Raw genomic sequence first — 13,835 nt, forward strand, 5'->3', positions numbered from 1 at the left:
GAATAGTTCAATATTTTGGGAAATCAGAGCTTGCCAATAGGTAAATGAGAAGACTGATACAAGTTATCTGTCCAATAAGTATGAAGCTGTAGCCAGGAGATGTCTAAGCTAACCGTCTCCTTGCTCCAGCTTCGTATTTAACGGACAGACATGAGAGTGGTATTGATCTTCTCATCTAATTTCCCAAAATGTCAAACTATACACTTAATTTCATATCATGTGCATGATACGTATTCCTACATTTTCATGTAGTTTTTATCCATACGTTTGTGAAAATCATAACTCTATGCATAGTTCTATGGGAGGGATTCAGGCCTAAAACATGGGTGCCACTGGTTTAAGTTTCTCTCTTTTTGCTTTAATATTGTTGGACATCTGTCTTCATTTTTTGTTGCTTGAACAATTTGCTTAAGAATCCAAAAAAAGCCATCAGTGTGAGCCACAGTGTGGCCAGCAGTGTTATTGATTGTAATCAATATGTAATCTCTAGTACATTTTGTTGTTGAAGTGGCGGAAGAGAAACTTGAAGAGTGACCCAGTTTGGTTCATAAATTGCACTCAGCCCATGAATAGAACACACTTTCATATATATATTATTTTAGCAGTATTATCGAGAACCTATTGTGATATTATATCTATAATTCATACTATCAAAACAAGGCATATACATTACTAATCACAATACTGTAAAATCAGCTACCTCTATGAAACAAGGACATCAACAGCTCTGAAAGTAGAAAAAGACACACTCACTCTACTAAACTCACAACTGTTCTCAATGCTCACATATATAGTAAAATGGATTTTGCCCTCTTGATGAACAAAGACCTCTGAACGGAATGTAAAAGAGAAACACTGGCCAAGGAAAAAGACATGTCAGATTTTTTTTTTTTCATAAATCAACTCTAGCTACTCAGCTGAGCTCTAAAGAGTTAGTGCTTGAGTTTTATGGCTTTAGTTTTATCTTATTCATTTATCTTGTATACATGTACACATATTGTATAATAAACACAGTAAAAGAGACACAGCCGTGAAAGGTTTCAGGTCATTTAAATAGAAGTGGAAAATAAAAAGTCCCAGGTAAACAAAGAGGGAAGAAGGGATTCCAAGTCATTTGTGATCACTGGAATGGGATTATTCACCTTTTGGCCCTTGGAAATGCATTTCATATAAAGATATGATCCAACAGACTTCATTCTGGATCAACACTGGCAGAAATAATGACTGCAATCCACCTACAGATCACAGAATTATTCTGTCTTCTTATAATGAGATATTAACACTGTGCCAAATCTGCTGTTTGAAAAATTGTCAGCTTATAGACTTGGAGACCCCCCCATTCCGTACATTAAAAATTGAAAACATACTTTTTTAAAAAGCAATATCAATAAGAGTCAGAAACAAGTCAAACACTGGCCTTCAGATAAGTGCTGAAATCAAATGTATGGCAGATAAATGGCTTCAAATAAAAATCTTGGATCACAAGGAGTTAGATAGCAAGCATGCGGCTACATTTTCATCCTACATGAACTCACACACAGTACTGGACGACACACTTGCTTAAGAATTTCAGGCGTGGAAAGGTTCTTATTAGTAATAGTACTCTAATATTTGTATGACATTCTCTCCAATGACCCTCATGGAAAATAAATACAGATTTGTTTCATTTAGAAAATATACAGTGCATCTTTTTCCCTTCGTTGTGTTACTGTATTAAAATGACAAATGACACCCATTTACGTACACGAGATATTTTTGCTTCGTCTCTAAAACATGCTCTTATGTACAGTATTTTTGTATAAACATGCAGTATCAACGTGTATGAACTATGTATATAGGCAAAACTACACACAAATGGGTTGCTTGATTGCTTCCATGTTGCCTTTTCTTTAGTGTTGCTTCATCAACAGAAGAAAAAAAAAAGATAATGTGAGATACAAAACTAAAATCTGAACATGGTCTATGGTGGTTATAAAAAAAAAAAAAAGATACAATTTCCAACAGAGAGAAAGATACAAGAGCCAACATTCATTAAATTCCAAATTGCATTTGATTTACACTGACATTGCATTTTCTTGCACACAGTCAATTGGTAGTTTTTGCTGTTGGTACTCACAGACTGGCTTTAATTAACAACAGGTATACTGGGGTCCAAGCACCTGATGCAACTCAGGATTTTAATTAACAATTTAATTTTCACCAATTTATTCAGGGCTGGTGAATTTAATCAAACAACATTTTGGATTTTGTCCAGGTTCATTCACAAAATTTTCTCTTCAACAGAATATTTAACAACACCGAACCAATTACATTCTGTGAAGGAGCCAGGGAGCAGCATTAGATGGAAATGTGTCTGTTTTCTTAATAGAAGAGTCCATTTATATGAAGAGACCTGTCTGGCATGCCACACGTGCCACAAAAAGATTCAATCTCACAACGATTCATCACAAAAAAAAAAAATACACAGATCAAAGAACAGTGTCAAATTAGAACAGAATAATACCCAGTAGTGCAATTAAATTCAACTGTTTGGTAAGCTGTGTATGAAATACACATGGATCAGTGCCTTCTTCCAGACCATATCCTTGCAATCAAGTGAGAAAAGTAATATCCAAACAATCTAAACACATACACAAAAAGCTGAGGCAAAACAAAGCAACAAAAAAATGCTCACATAATGCACTCCCTTGCTCTTTTTTTTTTTTTTTCCAAAAAAACAAAACCCAAACAAACAAAAAAACCCAGCAATAATCACATAAATAATTATTCCTAACATAAATAATTAAAGCTCTTGTTTCTAAGGGTACTTAGATGCAACATTTGGATTTAAAGTGCTCGAGGAATAAAAGTGTTTGAGGTTAACTAAAATGAAACTGAAAAAAGAAAAGAAAGAAAGGAAGAAATGAAGAGAACAACACCGCTAACTGAAAGGCGTCCCTGGTAGTTGAAAATTGCTTATTTTGTTACTTGGAAGGCTTGTCTCCTTTATGACTGTAAGACGGTTATAGGGATTCCTTTGAAGTAAAACCCTTGTGTCAAGTCCATGACTAATGGCAGTAGCACTGAACAAGTGAGATAGAGAATCAGAGGCGTTGGGAGGGGAGGTGGTAAACTGCAGGCAGTAATCGACACCTTGTAAATAAATACCCTTTTTTTTTTTTACTGAAAATCCTTCACTCCCTCCATCTCCCAGCGTACCATTTCATGGATAAACTAACACTAGTCGTAAGCCTTACATCACTGAAAAAAACAAGCGGTCAAGCTTTTGAATCCAACATTTCTTTCTCATCGAGTGGAGTATTTGAATAAGAACAACCCGTTTAGAAAAAAAGGCATGGAGTTTCAGTTTCCTCTCAGTTTTCCTGAGACGATGGGTGGAAGGTTAACTAATCAAAAAGGCAGTGTGTTTGTGGGTAACTGGATATGTGCCTATCCCTACTTGCTACCCAACTCTAGGAATGTACTTTAAACAAACAGAATCATCTGGTATGATAACTGGCAGGTGTGGAACATGGTGCACAATACACCTAAGGAATGGACCTGCTTGTGTTATTTCTCTATCATATGGCAGTATAAAGCATTTTATTATTAAGCACTATTCTAAGCAAACTGTGTCACTAAAGGGAAGGGGTGAGAAGTACAATATGAGTGAATGTATGTTTTATCCCCTCTATCACCATGTTCCCACATAGCACTCTTACTGTTCTTCATAGTCTACTCTGTATTCTTAATAATGGAACCACAACCCCAATACAAAAATAGATCTAAAGGAAATCAACGGAGTATCTGTCCATCCTGTAACTTGTCTTCTTTTTTCAATGACATGATTTAATATAACATGATGCTTTTCTAAACTATATTTCCCATCATGTCAAATGGTTATTTATGGATCTTTTGAAAGGTGGCGGTGGGAGAGGAAAGGGGGTGGTGGGGGTAGGGAGGGCTGGGGCGGTGTTCTTCTGGAATATACACTGATATGTGGGAGCTGGGGAAATGATGGGAAATGTATGGGTAGGTGGAAGTGGAGGACAATGTGTTCTGGTGGGAGTTTACTTCTTGGCATTCAGGGCTGCGAGGGCGGCATCCACCTCCTCCTCTGGCTGCAGTGGATGCCACTGGGCGATGGGGCGACGGGGGTTGGCTAGCATGTCGGACCAGTGTTTCAGCCCGGCCCCTGTGGACTTGCTTCCCACCAAGATCTTCCCGATGGCGTCGTTCTTGCCAATCTTGTCATAATCCAGCACTGTGATCACAGCTACGATTTTCTGGGAGAATGAGGTGAAAAGAATTACAACAAAGTTCAAAATGCCATGAGGATAGGGTGGACAGTAACTAAATTCAAATACTGTCCTTTTTTGTTAATGTTTTTTCAGGCTAGTTTATAGTTGATCCAGTGTTTGGGTGTGCAGTGGTCCCATTGTAGTCAATGTCTGTGGTTGGGTGGTGGGGACTGGGACTTGGGACTATCTATATGGAATCCATTCAACGTTTAGTGTCCTGCTTACTTATATTCTCAGTATGTTTTTTGATCATGTTTGATGCCAGTTTATTTGTCAGATCAACAGCGTAGGAAATCAAGAAGTGCAGCACAGCATTCTCAACCAAAATCAGAGAGTTTCTTGTTTGTATGTACAATATGCATTTACTGATGTGCTTTAAAGTGAGCCTAGGAGGTCAGTGTGGCCAAAGGTGACAATTATGGGATCTTAAATAGCGAAATATACAATACTACAAGTACAGAAGAGTCATAAAGTCAGTAAACTGTCTCTTAAGGTTGCTAACATTAGCTACCTTAAGCTACTGGTCACACCAGACCATATAAGGCTGTAGCTACAAAATCCCAGAGTCTATTTAACTGAACATTTGATTGCTTATGAATTTACAATTATTTGTGAAAGGGAAATAGTGTTATTGCTTGTTTCAAAAGTTACATCGTGTTGCTTTACTGTAATTCTAATTTGACATTTACATGGGAATTGTGGGATCATTGTCAAGAGCTGAAGACTGGGCATATTGTCCTCACATGTATTTCACCAATGATCTAATTAGAAGATAATCATGTGACTTTTGATCAAAAACCTGCCTACATATACAGGTGTGTTCACATCCTCACCTTTACCTGAAAAATGAACCTATATGTTGCCAGTCATGTCCATGTAAAATAAAATAAAAAATGGTAACAAGACAGCAATGTATACATGTTTCTCATGCATAGAATTGCTACTCAGCACCTGCTTAAAGCCTTCATATAAAAAAGATGGTCAGATGATGATAGGTTGATGGTAGGGTACATGAATTAATTACACATTTGCATTTTTGTTTTTACTCACATATAGTACTTTTTAACTCCAGTAGTATCTTCAGAACAGTATGTTTATTTCTGTAGGATATTGTCATACTCTTTTACACCCCCTGATAAATGTTTTTAACAAACTAGCTAATATTCTTACCTGCATTTGCTCAAGAGGAATCTCAAAGCTGAAGGACTCATTGTAGTAAGGATTCAAAGTGTTCTTCTTCACTGTCGTCTTCTTCTTCTTCAGCCTCTTTCCATTCTGCAGCAGGTTAATCTTCACATAGGGATCTGAAAATGGAAAGAAAGCGACATCGTGACAAGCTGATAAAAATGCACTGTACATGCATGTCTGGGTTGCAATGCTATAATGCACCAACAGATGGGGCCAATGCTGAAGCCAGGGGGGGAGAGGGAGCTGCTGCATGGTGAGTACTGCAGCGTCAGCACGTGAGCAGAGCAGCACCGACCTAATGGCTGAGCTCAAAGGCACGCTCCTTTATTCACTGTACTCCCCTGTGCAAGCATCCACATCTCACATTAAACTAACCACAGTGGCTATTTTTGTCTAGACCTGAACACTGAAATAGTGTCAAGTGTGATAATGGAATGCAGTGTCTGACGTTCAGGTCTGTGCATGTACCTGACAGTCCACCCACGTCCATTTTCTTCAGGTTCTTGGCCTCCAGAATACAGATGGTGAGTTTGCCAGCAGTGGGAACGTAACGCAGCGAGATGCAAATGTCACCCAGCTTCTCCGGCTGTGATAAGGAGGGAAGGGGAGAGGAAGTTAACCGAGGTCTGAAGCAGAATTTATGTATTTTCTCTGACTGTACCATACATGTACCTTTTAATTTTAAACATGCACCGTCAATATCAATAATTCCTGCTGCCAGTAGTATATCTAGTTGCTGTTATCCACATCAATAAAATATCTGAGACTGCAAGCAAAATTAACTGTAGAGTGAGTATTCATTCTTAAGATGGCTCTGGGGAGGCCTGGAGACGAGGTTGTCTCATTGATTAAAACTAGTTTTTTATATTCTGTAGCAGCATAATGGTGGAAGTGCCAGATAACAGGCTGCATGGCTACAGAGGAAACAGTGCAGTTGGTTGGAAAACTGTGTCTTTCAGCCCTTTGAATCTCTTTGGCAAACAAAGTTGCCACCTTGTGCTTATGTAATCTGGTACGTCATCTTTGTACGTCATCTACTGTGTGAGCTGTTAAAGTTGCTCTATATGGAAAAAGTGAATGCAAATGTGTATCACTATGTTTAAAACCTGTTTCACAGGTTGCATTATGATTATTGTTTGTAAAAAGAGTTAGAGCAAAGGCATTGTAGTAAACACGGTACTATCAGCTGACATCAGCTAATCACAGATATACTGTATCGGTATCGACATGTCAGCTGATAAGTAACTGTCACCATTACATAGTTTGTTCACCAGAGAGCACCAACAAGTTTATTTTTCAATCATAAATATTTGTACTAAATACATATCTTGCAGAACGTCAATAATCAAATTTAAGGAATCTTTATCAAAAATCTTTGTTTATGTTTAAAAAGCAAATATAGTATGATATATTGTTACCAGTTTTTTAAATATAATCTCAAATTCTCAAATATCAATATCAGTGTCGGCCTCAAACATCCAGTAAAACATGCACGGGAGGGTGTAATGCACATAAACAGCAGGTTTTTGAAGAATAATGCTGCAGCATGACTCATACCTCTTCTTGATCTGCGCTGTCCAGGTCTCTCCACTCCTCAATTGGCTTTGCCAGGTCAAGGGTGTTCATGGGTATTTTAATTTCACCAATGACATCATGTTTAGAGAAGCGATCAAAGTCATAGACTGACATCACCAGAGTCTTCCCTCCCATCTCTTGGAATGGAATCTGCAGGCAGAAAACACACCCATCGTATTGATTTAGATACAAAAAAGAAAGACAAATATACAAATGTATTAAAAAATCAGCATCTGTATTTACAGATCAGAACTTTACAGCAGTATTGGTTGTGACTTTGGCCTGGAGCTCAAAGTGACCTGACTTAATATCGTGCCGCTTGAGCAGAACTGGCCCGACTTTGTCAAGCTAAAGCTATTTGGACTGTTTTTTATAGTGCTGTGTCAGCAGGCAAGGTGCACCAGAGGTGGCCCTCTCCTTTAATTTGATTCTCTACCACATTCTCGCTGTCAGACACCTTTAAAATGTCTGTGGCTCTTTATCGCTGCTGGCCAGAACTGTTAGTGAAAGAGAAATCAGTAGCTAAGCAGGACCCGTCTACACATCAAACAGCTTGACGTGCATGTTGTTTTAATAAGTAATAAGTAAAAGGCGACTACAAGGTGTTTCAGCTTACCTTGAAGGTAAAGGTCTCATTGAAGACAGGATTGAGCGTTTTCTTGTGAACCTTTGTGTCAAACTTCTTCTTCTTGTCAGGGAGGACGAAGACCTTGACGTAGGGGTCAGAGGTGCCACCGCTGTCCATGGAGAGGAGATCAGCTGCTTGCAAGATTCCCACAGTCAGCTGTGGAGGTAGGAGAGAAAAGTCAGTATACACCTTTCTCCAGCTTGCACATAAAAGAAAAACTAACTAAATCCTTCAGTATGTCTCTGATCCAGTTTTTTTCTTTAGGATTATCAACAAAGCCAGAGAAATGTCACACAAAGACTAAGGAATAGAGTAGCGCATGATGCTTACATAAGTACTGTAAGGCTCTGCTTCAACGTTGATGGCTTCATTTTGAAAAGAAAGTGTAAAATAAACTATTTGAGTTCTTGCCTTGTTCTCCTGGAAGTCATAATCAATGGAGTACTGCAGCTTCCCGAGCTTTTCTTTCTCCTTCACTTCTTCCTCTTTCTCGTCTCCAGTCAGTCCAGGCTCAACGTCATCTTCTTCATCATCATCATCCTGTTGTTTCTGCAAAAGACAGAGGGGGGCAGGCGGCAGAGGAAGGAGTGAGCGGACAGTTTTGAGCCTGCGGCTGTGCTGAACACCAAACCTCGGGCATCAGCACTCGGGTTAGTCACAGCACCTACCTGCCACTTACCCCCGCTCACCCCGGTGTTACAAGTGCAATCTGTTCATCGATGACCACGGTTGCAACCTGACTTGATTTCACTATTTCTTGGGTGACACCATTTGCTGTTTTTTTTTTTCTTCATGAGCATTACAAGAATGCTAAAATCAGAGTGAGGGAATTTCTCTTGGACTACAAAATGTTGTATAAATGCCATTTCAATAGAACTGTGTGCTATTATGCAATGAGTAGAGAAAGACAGAGAGAGAAAGAGTGAGAGAAAGAGAGGAACAACAGAATATAAACAGTCAAAATACAGCGGGTGGACAGAAAGACAGGAACACCTTACATTAAAATGCAATCTAATACAACAGTCGTGCAATAACCTCTGGAAGTTCTATTTTTTCACTTATTAAAAAGATGATTGTCAAACCTTAATTACTGCTAATTTGTTTTCAAATTAATATGACTCACTTGTAATTGTGATATTACAGGGGGTGGACAAAATAACATAAAAACGCAACATAAAATCGGACTTAAATGAACTTCATTGCAGTTGCTCAGGCAGCTACACAAATCCCAAATGTGACTCATGCCAAATGAGTCATATTAAGCTGTTAAAAAAACTTTCAAAGATCGTGACGACTTATCCCACACAGAGGAATGTTGTATCTGCAAAGACGAGCCAAAGTCACAAGTAAACAAACTGAAGGATATCATGGGATATTTTCTTCCACAACCATGACAAACTTCGTCCTTTCTGACATAAAACTGAACATTTCAAACTTAACCCTTACATATTGTTCAGATCAAATTTGACCCATTTGTACATATGAGAGCATTGCACTATGTGCGAGGTTCGTGTTATTTTGTCCACCCTGTGTACAATATTTTCAGTACAAGCTGTCACGAGAAGCAGAACGTCCTCACTGAGAGGAGCTGAAGGACAGAGCTATGAGGAAAAGATGTGATTTGATCAAACCACTGATGCAGTGATTCCTAACACCTTTCTTGAAAAGCTCTCAAACTTGATGACACTGCAGGCAAATATCCTCCAATAACACGCGCTGTGCCAACTGACAGTGTAAGCTGTTTGACAAACAGGTTTACTTCAAGCTAGACAATATTACTGTTTGCTGTTTCTCTTCTCATGACATTCCAAAGTCTCATTAATGTGTTTACACTGGTAACGTTGATGGGATTGTACTGAAACTGAATTACTGAAATATTTCACAATTGATCTGTTTAAGATGCATTTTGTTATTCAAATAATAATCCAGATTTTCCAGGTAGCACTCTAATGTGAATTACTGTGAGTCTTGATCATATGCTGAAACAAAACCTAGTCGTTTACTGACAGATAACTGCTCCTGTGGTAATCAGGGCGCAATGAAGATGATAATTCAAGTCCTATGTTATCGTCCGTCTTGCCTTTATATCACATAAAAATCACTCTTTCATCTCTTTAGAGGCAGTCATGACTAATCGAGTGATGCTCGATGTGAATATTAAAGTAAACTATGAAGCTGGATAATATCTCAGTATGGCCTACTTTCCTATGGCTGTCTTCTTGAAAAAACACTGATGTCTTCGCAAGACTGGAGGGTCCAGCTACTCATTGCTGAGCTGGAAGAGGAACAGGGCACACACACGCACACACACAGAGAATACACACACTATCACACACACTACACACTATAGTGGACGCTCCCGTACACACACACACACACACACACATACACACACAGACACACACACACAGACATACACAGACACGCACACACGCTTGCTTACATGCAGGCTCTCATGCATGCTTAAAAACTCACGCTCTCTTTCTCTCTCTCTCTCTCATGAACACACATATTCTCACACAAAAATCCTTATTCGTGACATTCTCTATCTTCGTCATTGTAAATGCTTTTCATTCAAGCATGCCAGGCCACACAATGCAGGATCCAAGGAAAGGTTTCTCTCTGATGGCAAATGTAAAATGAGTTACCTTATATTATAAACTTTTAAGAGGACAGATAAAAGTTATGTTTTGATGTTTCTAAAACCTCTGATACAAATTTTTGTCAGGCTCAAAAATTTCTGTACATGTGTTCTGAGTGAAATGTACACATCCATGGAGGGATCATGCTATATTGAGAATTTCCAGTTTTTCTCAAACTTCCAGTGGGGGTTCAAAGATGAAGACATGGTATGTCTGAATGTATGCCCTTTGGTCAACTCCATGGGGCGAATTGCAAGATGAGTACTAAGGTTTTATTATATGAAATGTGTGATAAAAAAAAAACAGCCAGTTGATTGTAGAATTATCTTTGGATTGACTGAAATCAGGCCTCTGCAGTTGACGGCAAATGTGGGCAAACATTCTGGCCCACCATTTCTCCTCAGTGAGACCCAAGTGCTTCAGGGAGAGAGGGTGTCAATGACTTGTCACCTAGAATGTCAGCAGCATGGGTCATCCAGGAAAGTTACTCTCAAGTCAAGTTGTGGCCATTCAATGGTACCTACTGCAAGGGTATATGCTGGTCTTTGTCAAGAGATACAAACAGCTTTATCTGTCATGGAACTCGGAGCGTGTTTGCACAAGTGGGGCACAGTGTGTAAATTTCAGACTGGAGTCAATTCATCTCTGGAGAGAGATTTGTAATGTTTGTAAGGTGTCAGTTTTTGGGTTGTGTTGCAACGATCGAAGCCTGTCATGGTGGAAACATGCTCTAAGCTCTCAGTTAGGTAAAGTTTCATTCTATTATTTGACAAATATCCAGCTTACCCCTTGCACATGCATGTTAGTGATCTCTAGTGAGTTGCTGAGTGCACTCGTCATTCAAAGGCTCAACCAAAGGATGAGTTTCATGTTCATTTCAAACCATATACATCTGCATTTAAACAGGTCTTTGTTCCATTGTTTTTTGCCAAATAATTGCAATCTCTATATATTCAAGACATAGCAGTTGGTGCGGCATATCAGTTCAGTGGATTTTGCGAAGCAGCTTAATCGCTCCCATAGATTCCTCAAGCACCCGCAGCACCTAAGCTTGCAAAAAACTAAGGAAGCCATAGCACTCATTGTCATCATCACTGCAATCCATCCCTCCAAGCCCAAGCCCACCCCCAACGCTTCCCCCCTGCCCTGGTCTGCGCTTACTTAGAGCGGCCAGAGAGGGGTGCCGCGTGCTATCAGACCTACCGTAGGCAGAGAAGTCCACCACAGTCAAGATACACGGAGCACACATAAGACACAAAGCAGGAAGGAGGAGAGCAGAGACAAAGGAAGAGATTGAACTCACAGCAGACACCAAAGAAGGGTAATCACAGCAAATGCAGTCAGCTACACTGTAGGGAGCGAGGAAAATGACAGATAGAAAAGCCTCCTCATTAGCACAATCATATCTTGTGCAGCAGGGCCATTGTGCTTTAAGATAACTGCACTTTTAGATGTATTATATTGCCTTGAATATATGTAGTAAAATCATCAATCATTTATGTAAAATAATAATAATAACTACAAGCCCAAAACAATAGCATTGTGCTATGTATTAATTTTCATAATTACTCTTTAATGGCTGTGAAAACAATGTTTGGGCTGAACAGATTGAGAGTCATGTCATTTTCCACTCAAATCCCAAAGCACAAGTAAGAGAAAGAGCAACAATAACATTCATGACAAAATACAATAAATAACAAAAAAAAAAAGAAAAGAAAGAGAAAAACCAAAGATAATCATGGTGGGTAAAGACTGTTATTATCACCTGCGGAGAATACACTGACTGGGTTAGAAAGACATCAATAAGTTAAAGAGCCTAATGATCTGTAATCAAATACATTTACAATGAATTTAACTTTATTCTTTCATTGTTACTGGACTAAAATGTGTAACATGGGAAATACCGCTCCAATGTACTGCTTGTTGTAAGTTTTTTGCCTGTGGCTACATGCATGTTTTCTAATATACTTTCAGCCCCAAAGCTGTTACATAATAGGTTCATAAACAGGTTAAAGCTGTCTGTGGTTTGCTTTGCTTCTGACACAGTGAAGGTGTGAAATCCCGCGGCTGTGACGCGAACTCCCACGGTGGAACATACCTCTCCCCCTTTCAGGTTCTTCATTCCCATGTCCCCCTTCCCCTTCTTGCCCTTCTTGTTCTTCTTCTTCTTGCAACAGCATTTCTTGATGATGCAGAAGCAGCATGTTAGAATGAGTAAAGCAGCGACCACGGCAATGGCAATGATGGCCCAGGACGGCACTGAGGAGAATATACAGACCAATGTATAGATGGCACAGTCACACCCACAGAAGAAAGAAGCAAATACTTTGACATTTGACCAACCAATCATTTAGCCTACTCCATATCATGTCCTGGGCCAAATGTATTTAGTAAGAGGTGCTAGGTTAGCAATTAGATTGTCTGAAAATTTGATTTCTCTACCATTAGGAAGGGCAGCCAGTGATCAATACTGAATAAAGACATTATGAGGCTGCTGATGCCTGCAGCGAAAGAGAAAATCTAATTCCAAAATCATTGCTGAGAATCACATTAATACAAGTTGGTTGATGGGAACAGGTTTGGGGTTTGGTTGGGTACTCACGTGGGATCTTGTCGATCTCATTCAGGAACTTGTTTTTGATCTCGTCGAAGGCATCGTTCTTGTTGACTGGTTCGGTGGAGTTGTCAGCAGAGACTAATGCGACAGAGGCTGGAGTCACAGTCAAGGCACTGGCCCCCGTTGGCTTAGCAGCGACCATGGGCGTTGTCTGATGCTTGAACAAGTTCCACTTCGTCATTTAGACTGCACGCACAGTCCCTGAAAAACAGCATGAAATCACTGTCATTTAGAGAGGACAGCGCTCAGATAAACATGCGAGTATCCAACCGTCAATGACTTGTCGTCCCCCCCCCCCCACCCCTCCTCCCTGCTGCACATTAGCAGCTGATTAAAGGGTTGAGTCATTCAGCCAGTTTTCATGTTTGTGGAGAAATTAAAACACACAGACACACAGAATTCAGGTTTGTTGTAATATGACCAAAACAATAAATTGATAACAGTGATAACACACAAATTTTGAAGTTCATAATAATGTCAAAATTTACTTGAAAACAATCAAAGAGGGAATGACTCATGGTCTATTTCCAAAAATAACTTTAACTTAACAGACTAAATGGATGAATAAGGTTTGGTGCATAGAGCTGCTTCAAGACTGGCATCTATATTAAACACCAAGCTCAGACAGTGAACTCTGAGTCTTCTAAAAAATTCTATAAATAATGAAAAGGGATCATAAGGTGGCTGTAGAAAGGTGTTAGAAAGGGTCGGCTGTTTGATCCCTGCCCTCCCCTGTCTACATCTAGAAGTCTCCTTTAGTGAGACATTTCTCATTCACATTTTTCCTGATGTGTGTTTATATATAATAAAAAAGGGAAGTCACTTTGGACAAAATTGTCACGTAACTTGGGAACACTGGTGTAACATGCAGGTCATATTGGATGGGAAACAAATTATTTATCCTG

The 13,835-nt window shown here is 39.4% G+C and overlaps 1 protein-coding gene across 1 annotated transcript in view; it reads right to left on the minus strand.

Moving 5' to 3' along the window:
* Positions 1 to 2,738: 2,738 nt before the first annotated feature.
* The window catches only part of LOC121895920 (synaptotagmin-2-like), a 59,092-nt gene continuing 47,995 nt past the window's right edge, over positions 2,739 to 13,835 (minus strand). The window contains exons 4-11 of the mRNA XM_042409465.1: positions 12,916 to 13,131; positions 12,412 to 12,572; positions 8,083 to 8,220; positions 7,660 to 7,827; positions 7,026 to 7,193; positions 5,937 to 6,054; positions 5,451 to 5,584; positions 2,739 to 4,265 (exon numbers count right to left, since the gene is read on the minus strand). Coding sequence (XP_042265399.1) covers positions 4,050 to 4,265; positions 5,451 to 5,584; positions 5,937 to 6,054; positions 7,026 to 7,193; positions 7,660 to 7,827; positions 8,083 to 8,220; positions 12,412 to 12,572; positions 12,916 to 13,111 — 1,299 coding nt within the window. The 5' untranslated portion in view covers positions 13,112 to 13,131 and the 3' untranslated portion in view covers positions 2,739 to 4,049. The remainder of the gene's footprint in view (positions 4,266 to 5,450; positions 5,585 to 5,936; positions 6,055 to 7,025; positions 7,194 to 7,659; positions 7,828 to 8,082; positions 8,221 to 12,411; positions 12,573 to 12,915; positions 13,132 to 13,835) is intronic.

This window comes from Thunnus maccoyii, chromosome 4 (genome assembly GCF_910596095.1).
Source record: "Thunnus maccoyii chromosome 4, fThuMac1.1, whole genome shotgun sequence".
Classification (NCBI taxonomy): Eukaryota; Metazoa; Chordata; class Actinopteri; order Scombriformes; family Scombridae; genus Thunnus; species Thunnus maccoyii.